Source organism: Nymphalis io, chromosome Z (genome assembly GCF_905147045.1).
Source record: "Nymphalis io chromosome Z, ilAglIoxx1.1, whole genome shotgun sequence".
In the NCBI taxonomy this organism is placed as follows: Eukaryota; Metazoa; Arthropoda; class Insecta; order Lepidoptera; family Nymphalidae; genus Nymphalis; species Nymphalis io.
The window spans coordinates 8,754,071-8,781,718 of record NC_065918.1 but is presented as its reverse complement, the minus strand read 5'-3'; the positions used below and the strand labels follow the sequence as shown (position 1 = coordinate 8,781,718).

Here is a 27,648-nt window from a genome sequence, read left to right as displayed (position 1 = left end):
ACTTTCGATCTTATAAAAGGTCTAATATAGTCATGTTCTAAGATTCTAAATATGTCGAGGGAGTTATGGTGACCTAGCTATCACGCCAACAGGTGCGGCTGAGTCAAATGTATAATGTTTGAAATTACGTAAATTTACTTTTCTACGGCATACTACTATTTGCGTGCAATTAATTATTTTCCTTTAAATAATATTGTCGCGCCACTAAGCGAGAACGCATTTAAAATAAATTAAAAAAAAAACTAGAATGTTTAATTATAATTCGTCGTATATTTTATTATTTTTTCATATGTTTCAGGCCAAGTTATCTAGTTCGTGGAAGGCACAAGCTCTTTTTAAAAAGTTTGATACGCGCGCTAATCATAAAGTGTACAGCAAAGGTCGCGCTTGCACTCAAACCAAGGTGCTCATAATAGGAGCTGGACCATGCGGCTTGCGTGCTGCCATCGAGTGTCAACTCCTTGGCGCCAAAGTGGTGGGTAACTTAATTACAGTTTAATATTATGAACCATAAGAAGAAGGAAAATATATTTCAAATAAAATATAACAAATTACAAATTAGCATTTTGACATCGAGACCTCGATTGCGTTAACTTTCAAAATTGCAGAATAATTATGAATACACTCTAGAGAAAGAGTCACGCACCAATTACTGTGCGCCGCTCAAATATAGTAAAAGTTTTCGTTATTTATGTTCTAGATATGTATCTACGTCTTGGTCCACGACACTCTCTAGTGCAGCACTAAAATAATGTAAACGCATTGAAATAGGCAACATGTTGATAATCTTACACTTGTACCTGATAAAAACGTAAAATCTTGTTAAACTTGCCCTCATGCGTAGCATCATCTTCGAATAGTATAAAATAATATTTGAGAAAATAAACTGTAGCGTTTCGTTTTCTTGACTTAGTTACTATTTTAAATTAGACAGCAACATAAGATTTATTTATATAATCCATGTACAGCTCAAATCATAAAAAATTTATTAAGAAAACAACTTAATTATATGAACTTCATTTTCATAAGATAAGATTAAAGCTTGCAAAATATTCTATTTACCTTTCAGAAATTAGAAAATGAAATGGTTTATGGTATGTTTCTATATTTTTAGGTTGTGGTCGAAAAACGTGACAGAATGTCTAGAAACAATGTTCTGCATTTGTGGCCCTTTGTCATACACGACCTGCGAGCTCTGGGCGCTAAGAAATTTTTCGGGAAGTTTTGCGCCGGGTCCATAGACCACATCTGCATCAGGCAGTTACAGTGCATACTTTTAAAGGTATTTATTCAAAAACTATAATTATATATAAGGATATAAGCCGAGATGGCGCAATGGTTAGAACGCGTGAATTTTAACCGATGATTGTACCGGGTTCAGCTCGGGCAAGCATGATTGAATTTTCATGTGCTTAATTTATGTTATAATTCATCTCGTGCTTGACGGTGAAGGAAAAAATCGTGAGGAAACCTGCATGTGTCTAAATAAACTAAAGTGTGCCACATGTGTATTCCACCAAATTGCATTGCAGCAGTTTTAGAATAAGCTCTTAACGTTCTCGTCAAATAAAGGTTGAGTCTTAGCCCAGCAATGGGGCATAAACATGCTATTACGGTACTGTATGTTAGGATTCAATAGCTCAAAGTATTGGAGAATTATTATTTTCTTGCAACTGACTTGCATGGTGATATTAAAAAAAAAAAAAACTCTACTCTGTTTGTATCTAAGCCGAGTGCTCAGAAAAAAAACGAAACAAATTTAAAATTAATAACCTTCGTACGGTTTAATCTTTTTAAATATCATTTTATTAGTTTTATTATGACATTATTTCCGCAACACATAATTAACACACGAACAGAATACTAACTCGATATGTTTCGTTTTAGGTGTCGTTGCTATTAGGCGTAGAATTTCATGAAGGAGTCGGTTTCGAAGAACTGCTGGAGCCTACCGTTACAGAGAACTCTGAAAGTAAGAATATAATTATTATTCTTATTTGTCAATTTATATATATTAAAATATCAGACGTTGATGATTTATTGAATGATTATTTAACTTTAATACTAAAATATTTATCTTATCGGCTAGATAAGAATTAAATGATATTAAAACGTTTTAAAAGTTTAAGCTGTAAAAACAAAGCAGAGCTCAAAAACGTGATAACATCTTTTACAATATAAAATATAATAAGCATTAATGGCGTAACGCTTTAGGATTCTTTCTATTCTTAAATTATAATTGACTCCTCTAAAAATAAATGAATAATAAAGAATGGTAATTAATTTACTCAAGTACATAGTACATTTCACTCACATAATTAATATTTATATTGAGATTAGCTGTAAAATTATAAAATTGAAATATTAAATTAAAAAATAACATAAAATATACTATATAAATATCTCGGAGCTGTCTACTAACGCTACGTAATGCCACGTCACCCCATAAGTATAAATAATTCAGGCTATAATTGCTATAACATATACATCGCATTTTTCTCAAAAGTACGCGAAATAAGTGGCGTTTATTACAACAAACTAACATTAATTATTACCAATAATAATGAATATTGGTTTACAATAATATTTTGTAATTACCTTATATGTGTTTTATAAACATAATGTATGTATGTTTATATTTAGTATATAACCTTTATATATATACAACGTAATAGAGTGAGCTGTTCTAGCAAGTACGCATGTTTTTAGTTAAGTATCGTACACCTTAGCTTCACTAAAATCTGTTCCACGAGAGGAGTTCGTTGCTCAGCAATGGTACATTCACAGGATGGTTCTTTACTTTTTTTATAATGACGAAGGTCTTTCGGACAATTCATGATATATTGAATCTATTTTATAGCGTTAGGTTGGCGTGCGAGAGTTAGTCCTATAGACCATCCTGTGGCGCAATACGAGTTCGACGTTCTCATCGGTGCAGACGGCAAGCGTAACACACTTCAGGGCTTTAAACGTAAAGAATTCCGCGGAAAACTTGCAATGGCTATCACAGCTAATTTTATCAACCGACACACCGAGCAGGAGGCGTCGGTGAGTAATTTAAACATAAATGTAACAAGATATTATATTATGAAAGTATTTTATTGAATTCAACGTAATTATTGTAGTATTTAGGTAGTAGGGCTTTGTGCAAGCCCGTCTGGGTAGGTACAACACACTCATCAGATATTTTACCGCTAAACAGCAATATTTAGTATAGTTGCGTACCGGCTTGGACTTGGCTTAAAGGATGAGTGAGCCAGTGTAACGATAGGCACAAGGTACTGGTGGTAGGGCTTTGTGCAAGCTCGTCTGGGTAGGTACCACCCACTCATCAGATATTCTACCGCAAAACAGCAATACTTGATATTGTTGTGTTCCGGTTTGAAGGGTGAGTGAGCCAGTGTAATTACAGGCACAAGGGACATAAAATCTTAGTTCCCAAGGTTGGTGGCGCATTGGCTATAAGCGATGGTTGACATTTCTTACAATGCCAATGTCTAAGGGCGTTTGGTGACCACTTACCATCAGGTGGCCCATATGCTCGTCCACCTTCCTATTCTATAAAAAAAAAAAAAGGGATATAACATCTTCGTTCCCGGGGTTGGTGGCGCATTGACGATGCCCCGCATCGTGGTTGGTATTTCTTACATCGCCAATGTCTATGTGCGGTGGTGATCACTTAAAAATCAGGTGGCCCATTTGCCCGTCCAACCTACCTATAAAATAAAAAAAAGAAATAGCATTTTTACTATTGGCTCAACAAAGCGTGTAATTTTATTTTTGTAATTACTAGGTACCTGAAATAAGTGGAGTTGCTTTCATATTCAATCAGAAATTCTTCAAAGATTTATACGAGGAAACTGGAATAGATCTCGAAAATATTGTATATTATAAGGACGATACCCACTATTTTGTAATGACAGCGAAGAAACACAGTCTATTAGATAAAGGAGTTCTTTTAAACGTAAGTATATTGAAATATTTAATGTAATGTAAGTAAGTAACTACACTTGTATGTTGTTAAATTGTTTAGATTACCTCCACCCAACATTAAATAAATAAATTAAAAAAAAAACAACAAATAATAGATAAAGACGGACATGAAATTGGTTGTAAAATTATATGTTTTATTTATTGTAAACATAATATTTTGAACGAAATATTAATAAGAGACAATTTTTTTCGTTTAAGGATTTTGCGGAAGTTTCTCGCTTGCTTAGCGTCGAAAATGTGGATAGAATGGCACTAATGCGGTATGCGCAGGAGGCAGCCCGTTTTTCTACAGATGGACGTTTGCCTTTGCGTGATTTTGCCCTTAATCATTACGGAGAACCAGACGTAGCGCTCTTTGATTTTACTTCAATGTATGCAGCTGAAAATGCCAGCATGGTAATAATACATTTATATTTCTATATTTTTTCAATTTAAATGGATATGTTAAATATGAACATACATAAAGGATTAAATTAGAGAATTAAGGTAAGGAGTAATAGTGTATAGTACAGGTTAAACAAGTTCTAGTAAAAACATGTCACACCCTAAAGCCTAAAATACATAAGAACATTATTTCCAAAACACACTCACTATCATTAAGAACCTATTTTGTATTCTAAAACAAATGAAATGAATGAAATAAATAAATGAAAATCATATTTCTCTACAGTTCCTACATATGCGCGATAAGTCATCAACGAATTTATTATAGACAGGAAAAATAACTGGCCGATGATTAACTCTTTAGCATATTTCAACCACAAAAGGAATAAAAACAAGTTAACAACTTTGACATTGACGCGATATCGATATCTTCAGATATCGTCGAATCTTGAATCATCTTGATATATACTATGGATTCACGAGAAAATGGCGTTTTTAATGTGGTTATAATTAGTTAAGTGGAATAGTGTTTTATTATAAATAAAGGTAAATTAATCAAGAACTATTTGTATAATACAACAGAACTATTAGCAAATCGGATGGAGTATGTGAATCTAAGTTTTGTTTATGTTTACTCCGTCGTTGATTGGAATAGGGTGTACTAACTGGTTTTTTTTTATTGTGAAATGGACTTGCACTTGATATCTATCCGCATTTCTTAAAAAATGCTGGTCTGTTTTGTATCGGAAAGCAAGGACACAAGAGAATGATACATCTAGGCTACTTGTAACATAAAACGCTTCATGTTATATCAACGACGTTGGAGTCGGTAGCTTTAACATTAGACTCTATAAATGATCTTTTAATCATACCCGTGTAACAGCCGTCGGTCGTAGATACAAGACACCACGAGAAGGAGTCTTGATAGATTGTTTAAATACGCTTAGCAAATGATGCTAACTGTAGTAGTCCTGTAGACTAAAGTGAGTAACCAACGCCTGCCAAGAAAAAAAAGCTAGAGATGCGGTACCACTTTGCGGTAACAGTTGCTGCGGTAGATGATCGGTTCAAGCTCCGAGTCGAGCCACTAAAAACCACTCAAAAGTTTTATGGTAATGCATTAATATATTGATTTATTTTAGGTATACGATCGACACGGTAGGCGATTACTATGCCAGTTGGTTGGGGATAGTTTGCTGGAACCGTTTTGGCCGACGGGATCCGGATGTGCGCGCGGCTTCCTTTCCGCACTTGATTCAGCATGGGCGGTCCGCTCCTGGGGACAGACTCCAAATCCTCATCCCCTGGAGGTTATTGCAGAACGAGAATCCATATATAGGCTTTTAGGTGAGTATTAATTATAACATAATTTCCTATTTTTACAATAAACATGCTTAAGAGATTGTCTCCAATTAAAAAAAATTTACACCGTGTGTATCTAGTTCAGATCGCTTTGATTAGTTAATTAATTATTTAATGGTCCCAGTGTAAATGTAATTCTTATATTTATTTTTCTGTGTAATGTAGGGGTTGTAAATTCAATAAAAATAATAAATATATTTTTATCTTTGCTTACAAAATGTGTCGAAGTAGTCTTTGTTACTTATATGTTGCCTGTACCGGTGTCTTACATAGTCACAATCCGCCCAAAATCGGTTAAAATACGTCTTCACCCATCTTTTCCTTCTTGAATTTTATAATGCTAAGATTATCATATATATATACATTTAGCTCAAACAACACCCGAGAATCTTCACCGCGACTTCGGTGCGTACACACTTGATCCCGGCACACGGTATCCAAATCTCAATCGAGCAGCAGTCTCACCGCATCGAGTTACTTCCTTCTACGATTCTGATGAACCACTGCCACTCGATGCTGTGCCAACTGCTAAGAAGAGGCGTCGAGGTACTAAAAATACTATTTTTCTTTACCTACCAAAAACAAAATCTTATTTATATGAAATTGCAAAATATATCGCCCGAATACGGCGATTTTGTGTACCATTTACGTCGACAGGTACAAGATCAAACGAAGATGAAGAAACGTTTTTAAATTCTTTATAACATAGTAAGTAAGTAAGTAACAGCCTGTAAATGTCCCACTGCTGGGCTAAGGCTTCCTCTCCCTTTTTGAGGAGATGGTTTGGAGCTTATTCCACCACGCTGCTACCAATGCGGGTTGGTGGAATACACAAGTGGCAGAATTTCGATGAAATTAGACACATGCAGGTTTCCTCACGATGTTTTCCTTCACCGGAAAGCACGAGATGAATTATAAACAGAAATTAAGCACATGAAAATTCAAAGGTGCTTGCCCGGGTTTGAACCCACGTTTATCGGTTAAGATTCATGCGTTCTTACCACTGGGCTATCTCGACTTGTATATATTATATTTATAACATATTTTGTGTAAATAATCAAGAGAATCATATTATCCATTGTATGTTGATGGTAGTATGCCAGCAGCAATTGTCTACAGCAAATATATAATGTTCTCAATCGGATGAACGATAAACGTAACCGCGTAGAGTACGAAAAAAAACAAGTATTCATTTATATATATTAGATTATTCAATAATTTTTATTGAAAATTTTTATTGGCAATTTTAAATTGCTTGATGGGTTAGTAACAAGAATAAAACATGATTATATCAAATTATTAACGTTTTATTTAGAACCGGAAATATCGGAAGAAACACTCATCGCTTGGGTGGGATATACGGAACCGGGACTAAGAGCTGCTACCGGTCCGGCTGCTCTATCCGAGCTACTTAAACGATACCGACCGGATCTTTTGCCAACGGAATCGTCACCGAAGGCAGTTTACCATATATTGCAGCAAGAATTTGGTAAGCAATATCTATGATAAAATATCTAGGTAAAAGTATACAGGCATGTTACAATTTACAATTATATACAATTTCTTATTCTTCTGTATTTCTATATTAATATCATATTCGTTTCTATCTAACTATGCATTTATATCTTAGCGAACATAAGAAGATATTCACACCTTATATGGTGTATTTGGTAAAAACTATAATAGAATGCTATATGAATATTTATAAACAGGAATTACGCCAGTCGCAACTAATGGATCGACTCGTGACATCCCGGAAGTAAAACTGCGCTCGTATCTACTTCGGGTGTATCTTGCTTTCAAGGGTGAAGTGCCTCATATATACCACAAGACAGACATGTTCGATCAGGTTATTTTTTTACTACGATAAGTTTTCGAAGTGATTAGAAACATTTTTTTGGGCTAAAAAGCAATTTGATTTTATGATATTCATTTCTTTTTCAGATTAAAAAAAGTCAGCAGACAGAGAAGAATATTCGAAACACAGCAGACCATTCAGTTTCTGTTTATTCAAGTAAATATTACATTAAGTTTTATTTTTTCTGAATATATGACTAATTAGCATATATTAGAAGTAAATTGTTAGTATCAAAGTAAATAGCTTTTACTTAATGACTTTAATTGCCTAAAAATGTAAATTTCCGTGAAGTTGCTTTCTTCAAGTTAATGTCTATGTTTTTTGTTTGATTGTGTCCATAGATTTTCAATTATTCTGATAAATAATATATTTCTGTCTTTACTATAGACGCTGCGGATACTGACAAATCGCACTCGAGCTACAGAAAAAAGCGGCGCTCCGTTCGCACACAACAAGTAAGTAACGATCCTGCAGAGTATATAAGAAAAAAAATCGGAAAATTAGATCTAAATGATATTACACAACTAGCGCGTCTTATTGAAGGCCATGATACTATTCCAAACGATGAACAGCGAGCTGATAAGCAAAAGGAATTACAGGAACAAATAATCACCTTGCTAGATCCTGACGATTCACCTGACCCGAAAACCATAAGAGATTCCTTAGCACAACTTTTGCAAGGAACGACTAAATCTAAAGTAAAATCAAAAAGTATTAAAGACCAGTCGAAATTAGCACATTATTTTCAAGAAGGCAATAAAAATATTGAAAAGAAAATGCCAATTCGTAAATTAAAAGGTTTGGACGCTGACACAATCAAAATTCCTGATTTCTCGGACATATTTCAAGACGAATCTGCCGACACAGATGCTACTTTAACAGCCGAAGTAGAAAAATCAAAAAGAAAACAAAAATCGACATCTCCTACATCTAGTAATCATAAGAACAAAGAATTTGTTCGGGCTTCTTCAACAGAAGTACAGCTATCGCAAGCAAGAAGATTATCCGAAGTAGTAGATGCACAGAGACAAAGGTGCTCGCAGAGTCCAGAAATATCTTCACGGTATGGTCGTTCGAATTCTATAGGTTCTCCAGAAATGGCATTTAATACGAGGCGCATAGCACAGATGTTTGAAGGTAAGAAACGACAGACTCACAGTCCAGAATCTATTGCAGTTCGTTCAAGAATAACGGACAATCCAGAAATGGCATTGAGGTGGCAACGTATGGCTGATATAATTGAGGGAAAGTGCCGTGACACTTCTAGTCCAGATCGTTCGAAGCGATCTGACTCCATTGGTAATCCTGAATTAGCTTTACGTAGACAACGTGTTGCTGATTTAATTCAAGGTGGAAATAAGTCGCGTCAGAGTCAAGAAAACTTGGTGCAACGAAGGAATTCTGGTGAAATTGCATTTAGGATGCAAAGAGTATCAGAAATGATGAAGAAGAAAAACGCCGAGGTGAAAAGGCCAAAAAACTATGGAAAAAGAAAGGCAGCTCGTGAGATTATGAAACAGCGTTTTGAAAAAAGCCTACAAATGTTAGCAGCTGAACCAAGGCTTGATTTTACTTCTTCCGCGGATTTAGAAAACGACTATGGACTACAGCAGTACCGGGCCAGTGCACCACAGTTTGACGAGCGAGTTAAGAAATTGGAGAAGAAATTGCAACATTATGTGAGATATGTGTGGTTGTGTGCTGCATGGTTGAACTAACGCTCTCGCTGGGGGATAACATGCCATTATGAACAATATTGTAATTATATAAATGTCTCAACTATTAGTAATATGAAATGAATGAATGAATGAATTTCGTAATTCTATTATTAGTATTTTTTCAAATATCATATTTAGATCTTTTTTAATATTGGGGTATTTTTGAGTTTAAAATAGACTCCGAAATTATGTCTATAAGTATAAAGGACACTTAGAAAACTCATGTGGATATGTAACGTTACCTTTTTTGGGGCAAAGTATTATCTATTTTATAAAGGCTTTTTGTGTGTGCATGTTCACGTAATTCACCATGAAAATGTTTATTGACAAGTTTTTTCTTTATATTGCAATATATTCTTATTTTATTGCAGCTAATAATATTTATTAATATACACTGATAACAGAGTGAAGATTTCCACTTCCACTAACAACCTAAATATTATACCCAGTGATATGCACATTCGACTGAACATTGAGAATTATGTCACTATTTTTTACCATTAATAATTATTTTTTACTATTGTGACCTCATAAAATATAAAATTATTGTTGTTTATTTTTTTTCATATTTTATGTCGTTTATGTTTAAAATAATTTATATGTCTTATATAGGAAGAAGGCCGCATAGTCGGAGGAGGAGCGCGATCTGCAGGCGGTGGTGCTCGTGTCGCCCGCTTGGCTGCAGAGCTGTCGAATACTACGACCTCGTCGGTAATGCCACGCTCCTCGAAACCCAAAGATCTTATGAGATCCGTAGGAAAAATAGAACGAGATGACTGGAACGTTAAAGAAATCGAACGAAAAATTATGGAGAATAGACTCGGCCGGCCCGAGCCTAAAACTGCGGAAAAGGTCCCCAAATGGGATAGGGAACAAGTAAGTGAAAATAATATTTGTTAAAAAAAATTACCATATAACTTGTATAACTTTAATTCTCTCGCCGACAAGATCTGGAGTTAATGAACGTGGGCTCAGGAGTACGAAATCAAAGGTTACGTTTATTTGCGAACTGGTCGAGTGCGTTATTGCGGATTTTACTTGCATAACGCTCCAGTAGTTAGCAGATGGGAATGAAATGAATAAGTTGTTTGTTTTCTGTCACAATAAATTAATCATTACACGAACAGAACTAGTAACTGGACCAGTTCTTTGTTAAAGTGTTTCCAGTATTTATTGCAAATGTGCTACCGTTGTGAGGCTCTCCTGAATGATTACTTTTCGACGCAAGCCGCGAGGACCGAAGAGTTCGCGGCTTGCCTCTACCCAAACCCTTCACCATCGGTATTGTCTTTGTAGAAGTCATTGTCAGGTGGTAGTTGCCGTTTATGCAGTGTGTTGAATTGTGGATGTGTTTGAGCACACATACTTTAGTCTGCGCGAGTAAACATAGTGCTCGCAAGGTGTAGATCGAACTTCTCGACAAGTGGCAAATTTATCCTAGAGCACGGCAGCTTAGGCGCTTAGTCTTTGCAGCAGACGCTAGAACAGCTTGGCGATGTATGGTTATCGGTTGCTTTTACCAGGCTTGGGAAGATGGATTTCAATAACTGACAGCATTTAATAGACACACTAATTGAATGTAATATTCATTCAACCTTGTAATATACAAGGTTGAATAAATGAAGGTATACATATGTATATATGTGTTTTTTGGCAAAGTTAGACGATGGAGCTAATCGTTTTGGTCTATTTAATTCTATATAAATAATGAATTTACTCTTAACATTATTTATTTATAATAATGATTTGATCATTCTGAAATTAATTATTATTATTTATTATAAATTAATTTGTCGCTAAAACGTTGTTTACAAAATAATTAATTTATGTTTAGATAATAAATACTATAGTATATCTTTGTCGGCAAGCACATCAAATATTGCTTCTTAAATAGTTTCTAGGTCGTCAACGTCGACTCAAAGAAGGCGAAAATAATGAAGAAAAGTGGGGAGAAATTGACGAAACTCTTCATAAACTAGACCAAAAATTGAGAGACTCTGGACGGCCAGTTCATGGAACTAAAAAGGTGACGTTATATGAAATATTTTAATAATAATTAGATAGCAATATTAATTAATATGTTAACAATTTATTTTTTATTATACTTCAGGTTGCCAAGTTAGCCACTAAATTTGTTAAGAAGGAAGAACCAGAAGCTGAAAAGGCATTATCTAAAGAAGAGGTATTTTTAAAGAATCATATAATTTTAAGTTTTATTTTTTATTTAAAATGATTAGTAATAAAACGTGCGCACTTGTCGAAACCTGAATTGTACGAAAAATGACATTGTCAAGGACCATATAAAAGGGGTTGTCAGTATGATGACTCTGTGTATATATATATATATATATATAGATCTATTTTAATATTTTGATGCGCTGTCAATGGGCCAATGGGCATATATATATAATGAGTCTTACATCCAGGCCTCCCATATTCCAAAGGCATACAATTTGAATATGCTAATAAAAAATTCTATTCTTTCGTCAAGTGTCAAGTCAAAATGTGGTCAATTATAATCATAAGTTATAAGTAAAGAAAACCCATAAATATATATGTTGTAAAATAAAGAAAAACGTTCGTTTATAAAAAAAAACTAATCATTATTATAACAACATTTAGTAACGAAGTATATTTCATGCGTCTTAGATTCCTTAATTGGCTCATTTGCCAGTTTCTATATCTCAGAGTAATAATAATGTAAAGTATGTAAATGTAATGTAAATTAATCAAGTGAATACGTAATACATTAACATTATTTGTCAGCTAAAGAAACCTTGGCGTGGTCCATCGTCGGCTGGCATGCAATGCGCTGCTTGTGGTACTCGCGTATTCGCAGCGGAGGGCGTAGTCGCGGATGGTCTGCATCTGCACCGGGCCTGTTTCCGATGTGCAGTGTGCAAGACTGTGCTCAGGCCAGGGTGGGTTAATTTTAAATATTGCTTGTAGTAGTTGATGTGGAAAAACATTACTTGAAACTTTCCTAATATAATAAATAATCTCATTATTTTAATAAATGTATTAAAATCAAGTAATCTAATGACGACTCGATTATTCAACAACAATATGGAGTTTATTTTTTATTTAGACTTTAAAAATTACGGTTACGTAATATATTCATTTATAATTTGTCGATACTGTTTAATGTAATGGAAATTTCAATACTATTTATAGTAACTACACAATGGAGCGGTACGGCAGTAGATTGGTCTGTCTTCGCCACTCAGGAGTGAGTGTGCCTGACTCTATAGTCTCGAGGGTGTTGTCGGCACCGTCACCCGCTCGTGGCGACGCACCCACGCCCACACCTGAGCGCATCAGTCTCGAACTCTCCGACGGCGGCGCGAGAGAGATCGACGAGGACGAGTGGACCGATAGGAACTTTCTCGCATCTGAAACATCTGGAGCCGGAGGACTCAGGTTTGTCCAAAAATATAATAATACTATCTATACACTATAAATATATATATATACATATTTTTATGTTGTAGGTAGGCGGACTGGCAAATGTTCCACCTGATAGTAGTGGTCACCACCTCACATAGACATTGGCGAAGTAAGAAAAATTAACCATAACATACATCGCCAATGCGCCATCAACCTTGGAAACTAAGGTGTTATGGCCTTTGTTTCTATAGTTTCACTGACACGCTCACTCTTCAAAAGGGGACGAAACAATACTATGTATTGCCGTTTAGCGGTAGAATATCTTAGACTGTGCAAGTCTAAGCCCTAACATCTAGTTACGAGAGCAGTTACGGCATATGAGACAAAAGTATATAAGATTTCCAATTCAGAGTTATTTGTTATTATGAGTACGTAATACGTAAATATAATTTCAAAGGAGATGTTTCATTTTTATGATACTCCGGCCATAACTTGTACCTTTTAGAAAAACAGGGAAACTAATCCCTAAATAGAATAAAGTAACATTATTTTTTATTTAAATACATAAGTTTTTGAAAATGGGTCTCATTTGTCGATTTATAATAAATGGAGGATATGCTATGTTGACTTTATATATTAAAAGTATAAACGTAATTGTAGAACGTAAGGATCCTACATAAAAATAAACGAAACAACAAATTAGCTTTCCAAACTTTATTCTTCTTCCCTTATTAACATTTTCCAATTATTTTGTTTGGTATAATAGTACTAGTTGTGTCTAGTATATTTTATTATCGTGTTGAGATTTCATTCTACCTCAAATAAACATACGTTTATGTGATGACAGTATCAGGCACCATAGTTTCATAACTAAAATAACTACGTGCTTGTTTAATTTGGTATATCTTCAAAGCAAGTAATTCAAGGTTAGATATTATTATTTATGGAGAAATCAGTTTATTGCAAGACAATTGTAAATTGTTTTTCTCTGAGAGAGAATGTCTACACCAAACACAAATATGAGGGAAGGTAAAAAAGTCCGCGGAATGGAAGGGACAGAAAGGTGTGGGTATAATATTTTGTACCTAGTACACTCCAGGTACTCAATATAGGTTAAAGTTTTAGACAAATTGTGCCATTACCTATTTAGTTATAACTACATTCGCAGTTCAATCGGGAGAATATCGCGAAACATGAATAATATCGAGTTTCGTGCTGTTATAAAGTTGCTTGGAACGATGCGTGGGTGAAATGTTATGTGTTTACGGGAACTCTTGCCCTGGAAATTTGTTTCCATGGTATAAACAAACTGTTCGAGAGATCCGAAAAATGTATTTAAGCTTAATGGGAAATATTGAAAAGGAAATATAACTACGAATTTTTGACCTCTTCTCGTATGTTGTGATTAGATGCTGATACATCCACCAGCATGCAGACACGTACCCAGCATCAGTGGCACGAAATTATTTTATAATTAGTGGTATTTTTTCCTCTTTATCGATAAATGTACATCTAATGAAATGAAACATTTCCTTTATCAGTGATGAGGAAGAATCGAGTTCAGATGAGTATACGGACGCTGGTGATAGTGATAACGACGCAGAACATTCACCGCAGCCTGTTGTTGCGGAGCCACGACCGCTCCATTCCAATCTCTACTTCTCAGACGATTCTTTTGGATATGATGATTACTCGGATGATGGTAAGAGACTATATATCTACATACATACATACAGCTACATAAATTATAAAGATAAAGATAGTTTTTTGCAGTATATAAAATTCGATTTATATATTTTATCAAATTTATCTAAATTTATTTTTTATTGGCTCACCTTCCTTCTTTTACGTTAGATTAATAGAATATATCAACTGGAATTCGTCGTAGTTGTTTTGACTTTTGGCTCATCCAAAGGCAAGAAGTTGGGTATCGTACACAACGTACTTACCCACCGAGCCCAACATATGGTACCCATAGTATATAGTATTTCAGTATATACAACATTTTTAGTTTTACTTTCGTGGGACACACAGATCTAGATAAGGCAACATACAATTGGCAATGAGAACAACAGCATTCTCTTAAATCTATTCCGACACACTTGAATATCTGTCCCTGTGCTTTATTTATTGTGTTTGCAAACGATATCATCACAGGAAATTGTATCTTTTAAAGACTGAAAAATAAATCTGTATTTAAAAAATAAGTACTTATTTTCAACTAACCACTAAAAAACCGACTAAGTATAATAACAAAACAATGAGAAGAAAATCTATGCGGCGTCGAAACGAAATAACGTTTTGATAAGTGGAGCTTTTACTATGGGACTGGACGTAATGGAACCCTGGTCACTTTACCATACTAGACATTGTCAGCCAGAATGGTGATCTTGACCAGAAATGTCGCGTCAACTACACTCGTGAATGGAATTGACTTTTTGTAATCAAAATATATATTCAAGTTTGTATATCCTATATGAGAATCAATGAATACTCGAAGCTTTTTTATCATCGATAATCTTATAAGGTAGAACATGTTTTATTTATTATTAATTTTTAAATTTATCTTTTATTTATCAAAAGTCTTACTTGAATAAAATCAAAGATATATAATCAAGACAAATTATGTATTGTAATTTAAAAACTAAAGTAGTTTATTACAACTACAGCATTGTTGCTTAGGCCGAAAATTAGTTTAGTAATTTTTTACTAAAAATTAAAATACCGTTAATTTCAGGAGCGGAATCATCTGGCAACGAATCATGTTCGCGTATGCGCGCTGCTCGCGAGGCTCGGCGGCGTGAGGTGCCAGCAGAAGCGCGGCCGCCTACTGATAGCAGCGAGGTACCGCGCTGCATCGTCGCCTAGCTGTGCAGCAGTCGCGCGACCACCGCGACCCCCTGGCCGACGCGCCAGCGCCGGTCGTGCGACTGTGGGGAGGTGCGCCGCGAACCACCTCTCGCACCGCCCCTTTGAAGCCCCTTTCTCATAATACATTTAGCATCTATTTTACACTTGCATGCATCGACATACCATTACAACAATAAGGCTTCGTTTGCATTGCGCTGCAGTCGCTTCTCCGTCGGACTGACAAGTTTATATTACATCAATAAAAACCGCGTACAGGGCGCCTGTAATAACGTACCACAACATTGGCTACATTTGACGAAGTCCTATTTTTAACTTCATTTATATATATATACTATAAATTTTGTTCTTTATATACATAATTTTTAAACTTTTATTCCCAAAAGGTTAAAATAAGTTGTACCAAATGTCATCTTGTACGTTTTTTTTCTTTTGTTCTCGTCTTTGTTTTTTAATTAGATTAATTACCATTTTTTTTCTTCATATTGTTTGTTAAAATTTGAAGTCGATGTAGTTTGTACTGTAACACTATTCAAGTAGGTTTTTGCTATATACATAACACGTGAAAGCGCACCGGCGCCGGTGGCGGATGCATGGCTTCGTGTTCAAGGTCGGTACCGGTATCGTATTTCATTATGCACTCGATTTGTTATCATTGAATTTAAAGACACCATTGTAATACCTTGTAATTAAAGATGAAATAAGTTTTTTTTTACATGAAAAAAAAAGTAATATGCCATTACTTATTGCTACACTCACACTCACAGAGATATTTAACGTTTACTAAGAGCCCCTTAACTATTAAGAAAAGATTTAACAAGTATTTTGCCGAGTAATATCTATATTAATGGCGGTCTTTAGATTTTTGATTTTGTAATAAACTTTACATATCAAGTACTCACTCAACTAAATGTTAAGTCGTTAAATGCCTCCTAAGTGTGGCATTTAGTTATAATGTATAAATTCACATTTACATTTAGTCAACCGACGCATGAGCAATCAATACATAACCCAGTTAATAGGAGGCGGCAGCGAGAGGTAAGAGTGTAATCGCCCACACTAACTTCCGTCTTACATCATAATTTTGTTGCTATTTTAATTTTCTTAAACGCATTTTAGACTAATAATAATCTTTCATTATTATTGTATAATTAGTATTTTTTTCATTGGATAACATTAAATTGGATTAGTATTTATTACAAATCAATATATTTGTTTAAATGGATCTATTAAAAATAAACTATACAATCTATTCATTTCAATAACTTAAAACGCTTAAAACAATGTGTTCATGTATATATTTAATATATCATAAAAGTAATATTCATATTTTGTTGTTGTTGTGTGTATTGTACTAACATAACATAAGTAAACTTAAGATTTATTTCTTCATAAATTTAATTATTATAATTCCATTTATACACTTTATTTAATTAATTAAAGACGGTAAGTTAGTGTGGAAAATCGTATGAGCGCACCTTTCTATTCTATGCACTACTTATCTTATTCCTTAGATAAAAATTTTACTTGTGTTTTTTGTCCTCAATTGAAGATTTAAATTTATTTGTGAAACCGATTAACTCAAATCAATTAATAATATAAAAGTTTTTTTTTGTTAAAAGGAAAATTATCTTTGTTATTTATTGATAAATGAAGATTCATAAAAGTAATGCTGATACAGGTGGAGTCCGAAGAGGAAAGTGAAAGCAGTGATGAAGAAGTATCATCTGCGACTGAAGTATCAACGGACAGCGAGTTTGCTCGTGAGGAATGTGCGCCGATGTGTGCGACGTCTCCACCTGCCATCTTGGTGACGGAGGCGACGCCTCCTGCACCCGCCGCGCCACCGAACCCACCAGAGTATCCGCTTAGCAGGACTCGTTCAGCCGGCGGCTTGGCCACTAAACGAGCACTTGAGTTAAAAAGAAAATATCTTCTAGGTGAACCCTCCCCTCCCACCGTGAGAAAATCAGACTCCACCTCACAATTAGATACTAAATTGGAAGCATTTCGATCTACTATAACTGAATTTCAAAAGTTATTACATCCTGCACCAGTTCACCCGCAGAAACCTATTGTTACGTTTCAGTTAAATACAGAAGAGAAAAAAGTACAGCCTATGCCTGACATCATTAAAAACTTATGCACTGATGCCCCTGTAGACTTATTAACAAAAGGCGATTCACCGCTATGTAATAATGATTGGAGAGAACCAATTAAGGAGGAGAGACAAGAGCCAGATATTGAATCAGACTCCCTCTCTGAAGATGATTCATCGCATACCGAAACTATACCTAATCAATCCGTCCCCAGAGTTGAGGTGCATGACGAAGGTGGAGAACTAATACAATTAGATAGTTTGATGATTATTAATGGTACTGTTGATGATAACGACGAGAAAGCTTCCGGGACAGCTACGGTAACGGGACCGACTATTGTTGCAGTAGACTCAGAGTCTTCAGAATCTTGCAGGGATGCGACAACACTAGCATTAACTGAAACAGAACTATCGGACTGGGCTGCTGAAAGTGCCGTTTTAGACGAGTGTGGTTTTGATGATAAGGAAGACAGAAAAAGAAGTAAAAATCCTAGAAGTCTCAGTGGACCTAAGTTAGTGCATGAAACCAAAAATATATCTGCTATACAGTCCCATGTATGTGGGAGGACCAGCCCCACTGAGCCGATAGTGTTCTCGAATGCCCAAGAACATTTTGAGTTTGCTGATGAAGGAGATCAGGACCCATCAATTGAAACACCTGTAACTCCTCGCAACGAAGGCTATATGGAGTTAATAGATGACGAATATGATTCTTATTTTCCTACTAATGACCGGTCAATGAATTTTATAGAAAGAAGCTTCTCCGAAACAACAATTAAACCAAACGTTACAAGCAATGTATTTAAAGAAAAAGAAATTGCAAACGACTTTTCAGAAGTAATAAAATATATCGATGATCAAGATTCTAAAACTGATAGTGTGTCTAAGGAGGAAATATTAATAGCGAATGTTGAACCGCAAACTAATGATTCTTTTGAAAAATCGAATAGTAGTAGTGAGAGAAAGGACGATTCCTTATTTCGCGTAACAGAAGAAGTTACAGATAATCACGATACAAGTAAAAGTGACGATTTAATAATAACTGGTAGCTTTTCTGATATTTCGCCACCTTTGGAAGAAGACGATAATGAAAGTAAACTTGATTGCAATAAAATAGATGCTGAAATATCACTTGAAGACATTTCACCTCCTCTAGCTACTGTCGATAAATCGAAATCTCAAAGTAGCATTGCTTTTACATCGAATAAGCCAATTACTTTTGCTAGTCCTTGTAGTCTTAGAATATATGCACCGGCAATCTGTAGATCCGCTAGTGAAACTTTTAGCAGAACAAATGTACTGGACACAAATTCACCAGCACAGACTGTCGATTGGTCCTGTCACGTAAGTTCAGACTCAATGTCTACGACGAGTCCGACCCCGACACGAGACACCATCGATAAAGTGCAAGAGATTAAAAAAGAAAGAGAGGAACAGACTGAAGTGGTTAGGCGACTTGTGTTGGAGAGATTGGGTAACGGCCAGCGAGCAAATAGAAAGTCAACGCGTAAAACTAAGGCTTCACCGTTGAGCAGCGTGCCGCCACCGGTGCCGCCACCACCGATTTTGACCGCACCCCCCTCACCACCCGCACCTCTCTCGCCTCCCATTGTTCCCATTCTGCCACCGCCGCCGCTTCGACCTGCACCCCCGCTTATGACTTTACCCGTCCATTCCTCGTTTTCTGACCCCGATTTAACGCACGAGAGGAGGAGAAAAGGTATCATAAGGAGCATTTCCAATTACTTGAACAGGCGGCTGGGACCTCGCCAAAAGGTAATTATAAAATATAATCTCTTTAATTTCTGAAGAATCATTTGGTAACCAATACATATGCATAAGTGATTATCATCGAAAAGGAGCGTTGCACTAATAATAATAAAAACAAACATTTCATTGAAGCACGCATTGCATCTTTACGTACAATGTGTTTATCATACTTTGCTAATCAACATATTTGATATTAAAGTAGGACTTTTCAAGCAATTTATGACTCGAATATTTGAGGTTGTGAATATTGTAAATAATGGTGGTTGTGTAAAGTATAGTTGGGGCGGGTGTCCACTTTTTGGCGTAACATATTGTAAGCACTAAATGTATCAACACTTGTTAAAAAAGAGGAAATACGGACACCCAGAGTAGACTAACCCTAGTTAAATTTTCAGTGTGTCTCGGAGCCGGACCTGACGACGCACGTAAGCAAAGCATATCAAATACAGTATCGTGAACTCGTGAGTCGCATGCTGTGTCCATCTCTCTCGCACACATCATCCGCTAACTGTACGTTGTCTTGTCTCGCTCAGTCACACCGTTACGTGTTGCTTGTGTTAGAACCTTATCATTTTCATTTCGACATTGGATCATGGATCGACTACATTTCGTATTACCGATAATGTCCCTCAGTCTGTTAAATATGTTGTAATCTTCTTATTGGAAGCCTCAAAATGTCTCTTAACATAGGATTCGTTATACTAGGACTTAATACGTTTCAATTCAGATTTTTATGGACTTTCGACACCGAGTCTGGCAACGTTTGGGATCAACCAATCAGTCGCATTGATTTATATATGTATATATCTTGATCCAATGTTACAGTCGTTGTTTTTCGTTGTATCTGCTTTCTATCGTTTAGAATGTTCGAACGGTAGTCTTATTATTTTTATTAGCTTTCTTTCAAATTTTATTCAGCATCTATCTGTGAAATAAAATTTCGTATTATTTTTAATAAAAATTGCATGTGCGATTGGCTTTTTTTATGCATTAAGTTCTGCCGCTTTTTGTCTATAAGTTACTTTGTATTATTTCTGTCTTTATATTATTGTAAGTCTATGGTAAGTGTAACGTTAAGTTAAAATAAGTTAAAATTAAATAGTTTATTCAACATGTATGTAAATTATTTTGCATGTCACATAAAAATTTATTTAAGTATTAATGACAAATACTATAATCAATTGATAATTGAACTTATCTGCTTCCTATTATTGATAAAATTATTATATTTTTTTACAAAATGACTACTTGAATAATTAAATTTAAAAGTAGACAATAAACAATTAGATTAGGAAATATTAACTACCATACGTATAGGCAATTATATTTTTTTAGTTCTGCTGCTTAAGTTTTGACCAATAAATATAACTCACTAGTTTTAGTTGCTAGGCAACCCGGTGATGATCGGTTGAGTAGTTAAGATATGGAAGCGTCACAAATAAACTCACTTTCGCATTTAAAATATTATTGGATAAGAAAAAACTAAATTATCGATTTTCACAGATAAAGGCTTTATATAATATCAATGTCTTAGTATATTTAGATCAGTAAAATTATAATATTTACTCTAGGATTCGCAACGACATCGTATTCGCGAGGCCCATAAGTCAACAGGCGCTCTTCAAGAAGCGCCTCCCGTGCCTCCTCCTCCAATCAGCTACACGCCACCCGACACCTCACTTTCTCCTCAACCACGTCTGCCAAGTTAGTATAATTTTTCCTTAATTATATCACTATGCTAATAGATAACATAGATGTAATGCCAATTTTATCACACATGAAAACAGAATGAAACATGCTTGTATCATTCTAATAAAGACAATGGCTGCATTTATAATTATTTAGATGTCATCTAACATGACAGTATAAATCTTGTATAATATATATTTCACATATATAATTTATTTATCCATATATATACAGTTCAGTCTATAATCGCATCCATTAATATTATTGTTTTTCTATGATTTGTCTGTGGCATGCCTCGCTGTCATATTTCAAAATGGTTCATTTTTCATACTATATCGAGCTTTTTTCTATATGCATGTTAATTCTCATAATCAGATGCATAGATATCGTCAATAATTAGTTTATTACATAAAGAGAAATAAATACTTGTTACTTTGTTATTGTTTCATACAGGTAACAGATAAAATATGAAAATATTTTGATTGCTTTTAAAACTTAAGTTGATAGGTACCATCGCACAAGGCAGATGCCTGTAGATTAATTTTCGTAATATAAAAAACGACGAGAGAATGAATCCGAACTAACGTTACGTTTACGTAAAATATGTGTAAATCAGAGTTTGCGAGTTATTTCATAAACCATGTGCTAATAACATAATCTTCATCAACGTCGCTTTAACGTTAACAAATCATACCGCGTCAACAAAAAGGAGCGGCTCGCGGGGGAAGTGTGTGTGTGGATGGGTGCAGGGGCGGCGGGGGGGACGAGGACGAGCGTGACGCGATGCAGCTGTGGTTCGAAGCTCGCTGGGCGCGGCTGGTGGCGCAGAGACGTGCGCGCGAGGAGTCTCGCGACGACCCCACCGCACGCAATGTGGCCCGCCTACAGCGGCGACTCTCACGACCCCTGTCCGGTAATACGAAAACGATACAAATACATGAAGGACACTATTACCCTTAGTTACCAATCCACCAGCAAAAACATTTCCAAGGAGTTTTAGCATCAGGCAGACGGCCGACCGAAAATGTTTGACAAATATTATTTCTTGAACTATACACATTGAACTGAGTCCCAAATAAAAGAGGTAAAGCCAAGAGCATGATGATAAGGGTCCGTTCACACAGACCGGCTCGGAGAGCATCGGCCTGCTTTTTTCTTTTCACACAGACCGGGTCGTATACGCTTGGAATTGGCCGGAGCGGAGCCGCCAACTATTTCACATCGACCGGCTGGAAGAGATCTGAAAGCGGGTGCGAGCGAGAAAGAGCACGCAAGCGGAGCCGGTCGGCTCCTTTTATTACTTCACACGAAGCGCGTTCAGGCATTTTTAATGACAAAAAAGGTGCAAATGCAAAAATAAACTTTACTACAATCACTCAAAACACTGTTTCCAACGTGATAAAAATCTGCTCTCCTCTCCGAGCCGGTCTGTGTGAACGGACCCTAATACAAAATTCGACTACCACTAGTTTCATATCATTTGCCTGGTCTTGGCAGTTTTACATGCACATAACTTTAACACCGTGATCATCGATATGCAGCATACAATATGTTGACTGTTGGGGTCAAATACTACAGCCATATTGTACGCTGTATTCTCATACATATATATGTTCATAGCATGATTGTAACTTTTCGTTTTCGCTTTGTTTTTAAATATATTGATATAAATTATATAAAAAAGCATAGAAGTATTCGTTTTCTTTTTCTATAAAGTGTTCTTTTTAACCCAAGCGGAACAGCAAGCGGCGACAGTTGCCGAGCTAGTGCAAGTATCAGCCCAGCGTCAGGCGCATCAAGCATTAATGGCGGCAGATAGGTAAGCTGGTTAATGTATTTTACTTAGTAAAACTTTTATCGCTTATTAAATATAATGATATTAAAATACCGTGTAATACATTGAAAGACTTGATAAGGGAGTATTTCTATAGTTTTCATAATATTATTTTGAAGTCAGTTTTAACACCATTAATGGAGATCCAATCCAATCCAATTTTTTGCATAGTGTTGCGCCCGACTTTGTTCCTTTTGTAGCACGATCTTGCCGGCTCATTATTGTTGTATGTTATTATATTCATTTGGTCGTGCACTTCAATCTTTTCAATCAATCATGAAGGCGAATTTGTTTGTTTGTATATTATTAAAATGTTAATACAACGAAATCAACAACGAAACACAACCGCTCCTGCGTTCTTCCCCCTGTTCCGCTATCGATCATTTAGTTTGACCAACATGTAAACTGCAACAGCTATTTAAACTCTTAAAGAAGCTCTGTGTTTTATACGGAATGACATCCTTTGGTTTACGTAAACAATTCGCAGTATATCATTGATATTTTAAGCTATAAGGCGGTTTTCAGCATCTAGCTAGATTTAATTTGTTAACGGTAAAAAGCCCATCATATTGTTGATAAATAAATTTCATAGACAATTTTTTTTTCATTCGTTCGAAACTTTATTAAAAAGGTTCAGTCCGAGTGATATTACATATCTCATATTCAAATCGTATTTTTTCGACTAATTGAATTTTTATTTAAATAATCTTTGAAACAAAACAATGATGTAATATGATTAGCATTACCAAAATAATTACATTATATTATTAAATTCGTATATTACAAAAAATGCTCCTAATACTATGCTTATTTAGATTTTGATGGGATTCGTTAAATTCCATTTGCTATGTCTATATATTAAAATCTGCTGGAATATAATAATTTTGGAAAAATCGTATATAATATATTGGTCATATATAAATTATAATTGTTATTTTTTACAGAAGACGTACCGGTGCTAGCAGTGGGGTTGGCGATTAAATTAACTTTATCTTATTTTATATGGTAATAAACATACTTTATTATTATTTCTAAATCGTTACGCTTCGTAATCAATATATTAGTATAAGGTTGAATGTTGTATTCTATCACATCACATTTTCTCGGTATTATATTAAGTATAACAATTATTTTATATTATCATAGAAGCATATTTCAAGTAACTCAATTTATACAAATTAATTGATAGGTGAAACATTTAAAACTCCCTAAGTTCAAGTGAAATATAATTATATTATTAGATAAACGTGAAAATTACTGAATAAAAACTATTTATATATTTGCAAGATTAAAAAAAAAATATTTTGTTATAAAGGAATTACTGTATTCATCCTCGTACAGCTGGATGTGGTTTCGCAGTCAAACTAAATACATGCAAATTTGCCTTAAACCTGACTTCAGCGTGAAATTCTAATAAATGTTTTCTCAAAACAGTTTAGATGTTAGAACATGTTTGTATGTATATATACATGTATTATATTTTTGTACGGGACAATTTTGCAAATTTATTTTCACCAAGTTAATAGTATGTTGTCAAAGGTTAACGTAATTCGCAGTGTATAATGCGTGAGAAGGCGAAGAAATATTATGTTTTCTTTTCTAGAAATCGTCTCAATTTGTTTTATGCGAAGGCTGTAGAGGAAAATTGACGTTAATACAACTTCTTAGACGTTATGGAACGATAACATGAAATTTAAAAAAAAAACTATGTTTGTATTGCACTTTCACCGTTTTGTAACGGTGATTTATGATTTTATATCTTCAAAATAGAACGATATCACTTTCATACACATTTTAACAATATTTGTTCTAAGAAATAATTTAGTAATTAAATGCAAAAGTTAGGTATACAAAAAACAGCCAGCTCTCTAGCAGATAACACAATGTGAGATACATCACGTGATTATTTAACTTAGGGCTTTAATTACATATTCATATAAACTTATATACAACTAAATTTAGAAGTAAACGTTTACTCTCGCTGTTACATGCATTGCTGATCACAAACACGCCCACTTAATTTCATCGATTGCGTATCAATCAACAACGTTATATTCGCTAAACTTGCTAAATAAATGTAAGGCTAATTAAAAAAGTACGCTTTCAGAGTTTAAGCATGAATATAAAATGGCTATTTTTTTATATTTACTGTCTTCGTGTATAAGCTTTATTTGTATTTTTAAATGTTTATGTGTATTTAGAGGATTCACTCCTCGATATAGCTTTAGGGGACATTGAAATGACATATAAGTCAGTAAAAACTGCAAAATCGTCCCGCTATTAGTTGTGAACGGTGTGCTAGATATGCCAAATGATTATATCAAATTATATTTAATAGTTAATATAGTTCTATTAAATAAATCAAGCACATATTATGTAGTACATTTTCGTCATCATATCAAGGAAGGAACTCACCAAGAGCATCCGGCGAGACAATTGCATCAGTGAATACGTCAAGTTGAACATTGCAAATAGTCTGTCATTGACTGTCATTGAGTCATTACTGAATCGATCAATCAATACATATACGAGGGTTGTGAACGTATCTGAAACTGTGTGAAATTTTATTGGTCGAAGCAGAAATGGTTCCGCTCGACACTGTGCCACGTAATGTTAGCTGACCGTTCAAATCCTGTTTACGTTATAAGCGAGCGCTCTTTATGAGGTTCTTTAATACACAAATATCCATCTGGACAAATTATTCGGGTGTTCAGCTTTAGACAGAAAATAATAATATTTCTCGTCTAAAAGATGTTGTAAATTGTATTAGTTAGTATTTTTCTTTGATTACAAAAAAATATGATACGTTATATTATTTCATGAAAAACCATTTGAATTTCTTGTCACTCGTAATCGATAGAAGAATGTAACAATCTGCATATTATATTAAGATGAATAAAATATTATTAGTAATATTGGATATCATTTTAATAAATACATTTTTCTTAAATTTAATCAAAAACAAGATAATAAAAAAATATATAACCAACAAGGAATTGCGATTGTTATTATATTTCTATGAGAAAATGTAAATAAAGCAATCAAGCATTATTTTTTTAAGAATTTTATTGTATTTTTTTTTTGTTGCAATAAGATACCTTATATAATTATAGAATGAGTAAGTAGCGTAATGACTGGCACCCAAGGCTAACACACGCGTTGCTTGCAATAATGCTTCCTGTGCTATGCGTATTAAAATGTTTTAGATATAAGATAATTAATAAAGATGATGGTATTTTTATATAGAGACAAACGACAAAAGGAACAAAATATATTTATGCTGAAAAATTATACATGTATTAGTCATTGTGAAAAGTATGAAGTATTACATGAACAGTATACAATATTATATTCAGATAGTAAAGATGCTTACAAAATAATTAAAAATTTTAGATTATTTTAATATTGAGTCCCATTGGAATAAAGTTTACGTAGCATAACAAACTAGAGAAGTCGCTTTTTAATTGGTCACTTTCTTTGTGTTATATCATTTATACTACGCAGCTATAAGTTTGTTTTGAACGTAATTGTGCTAAGTAAAACCAGTATAAAATATTTCAGTAAACTATCTCGCAGCTATTTCTATTATTACTTTGATTAATTATCTTTACTGGTTTTTACTTACACTAATAGTGTTATAGAGAAATGTCTCATGGACTGTTGGTATATATATTATATCAATTTTCTTTTAGAAATTGTAAACTAACATATACATATATTCATGCCCTGTTGTATTTTATGTCACAATATGAATTCCGAAGAAGAGATTTATTTATTTTTAACTTTCTTTTTTAAATTAATATGTGCATGAAAGTTTATCATCAACAACTAATTAGGTATAGTAGCAATATATTATTAAGAACAATAATTTTGTTTTATAACCGAATTCTTAAATAATTTTACTCAAATATGAGACAGTGGTTATTCTCATACTCAAGTTAATACCAATAAATCCCCTTTTTTATTTATTTACGAGTTATATAGTTTTTCTTTTTTATATGCAAACTGTTGATATTCAGGTTATCGTTTTTTTTACTATTAAAATTAACCTAATTGATAGGTTAATTTAATAGAAATTTTGTAGTATTTTGTTTTTTTTTTAATAAAGATTTTTTTTAATGTTTTGATTTTTCGTTATTTTGTCGTCCCTTTTTCCGCATATATTGCATTAAATTTAAATAGAAGACGCAGTCATTATCCATCGTAAATTGTGAGCTGAGTGAGTAATAGCAAGAGTTTCACCAGCATGTAAGGAAACGTTTAAAAATATAATATACTTTAAGTTTATTATAATATACATTTATTATAATAAAGCGTACATTGTGTAATTTTATATTTAGCTAAGGTTGTAAAACATAGACTTGAATAACTTGTTCTCAATTATGTTTTAAATAAGGTAAATCATAACTTTTTATTTGCTACTGTTTTCCTTAATTGTGATTTATTTAACATCTTATTTTTATTCCTTCAAGGTTATTTTTATTTAACAGTTTAAAAATAATACTATTTGTGCTGATGTAAAATCACAAATATTACATTTTTAAATTATCTATGCGCTTTATATTGTCGTCCTTAACATAACTGTCACTGTGGTTGTCATTAAAGCTTAGTTTAAAATTAAGATAAGGCCAATTTATGGTTACACACAAAGCAATGTACCTCCTTATTTGTATGCATAGACAACTTA

The 27,648-nt window shown here is 34.2% G+C and overlaps 2 protein-coding genes across 11 annotated transcripts in view; one reads left to right on the top strand and one right to left on the bottom strand.

Annotated features, from left to right (window-relative positions):
* Positions 1-27,647, top strand: part of LOC126780708 (F-actin-monooxygenase Mical) — a 33,600-nt gene extending 5,953 nt beyond the window's left edge. For 2 of the 7 annotated variants that reach the window (XM_050505348.1, XM_050505347.1), the window contains exons 3-27: positions 299-475; positions 1,115-1,282; positions 1,888-1,972; positions 2,861-3,048; positions 3,794-3,964; positions 4,192-4,389; positions 5,520-5,724; positions 6,109-6,285; positions 7,055-7,228; positions 7,452-7,588; positions 7,684-7,753; positions 7,985-9,276; positions 9,928-10,191; positions 11,210-11,341; positions 11,426-11,497; positions 12,082-12,236; positions 12,490-12,735; positions 14,244-14,404; positions 15,440-15,546; positions 17,252-19,444; positions 19,834-19,863; positions 21,010-21,142; positions 21,837-22,040; positions 22,862-22,946; positions 23,906-27,647. In XM_050505348.1, coding sequence (XP_050361305.1) covers positions 299-475; positions 1,115-1,282; positions 1,888-1,972; positions 2,861-3,048; positions 3,794-3,964; positions 4,192-4,389; positions 5,520-5,724; positions 6,109-6,285; positions 7,055-7,228; positions 7,452-7,588; positions 7,684-7,753; positions 7,985-9,276; positions 9,928-10,191; positions 11,210-11,341; positions 11,426-11,497; positions 12,082-12,236; positions 12,490-12,735; positions 14,244-14,404; positions 15,440-15,546; positions 17,252-19,444; positions 19,834-19,863; positions 21,010-21,142; positions 21,837-22,040; positions 22,862-22,946; positions 23,906-23,942 — 6,861 coding nt within the window. In that variant the 3' untranslated portion in view covers positions 23,943-27,647. Of the gene's footprint in view, positions 1-298; positions 476-1,114; positions 1,283-1,887; positions 1,973-2,860; positions 3,049-3,793; positions 3,965-4,191; positions 4,390-5,519; positions 5,725-6,108; positions 6,286-7,054; positions 7,229-7,451; positions 7,589-7,683; positions 7,754-7,984; positions 9,277-9,927; positions 10,192-11,209; positions 11,342-11,425; positions 11,498-12,081; positions 12,237-12,489; positions 12,736-14,243; positions 14,405-15,439; positions 15,547-17,251; positions 19,445-19,833; positions 19,949-21,009; positions 21,143-21,836; positions 22,041-22,861; positions 22,947-23,905 lie in introns of those variants that run through there. The other 5 variants (XM_050505353.1, XM_050505349.1, XM_050505350.1 and 2 more) reach the window with 5 other exon arrangements.
* The window catches only part of LOC126780711 (protein Jumonji), a 200,730-nt gene that overhangs the window by 34,567 nt on the left and 138,515 nt on the right, over positions 1-27,648 (bottom strand). The gene's annotated exons all lie outside the window — the stretch shown is intronic.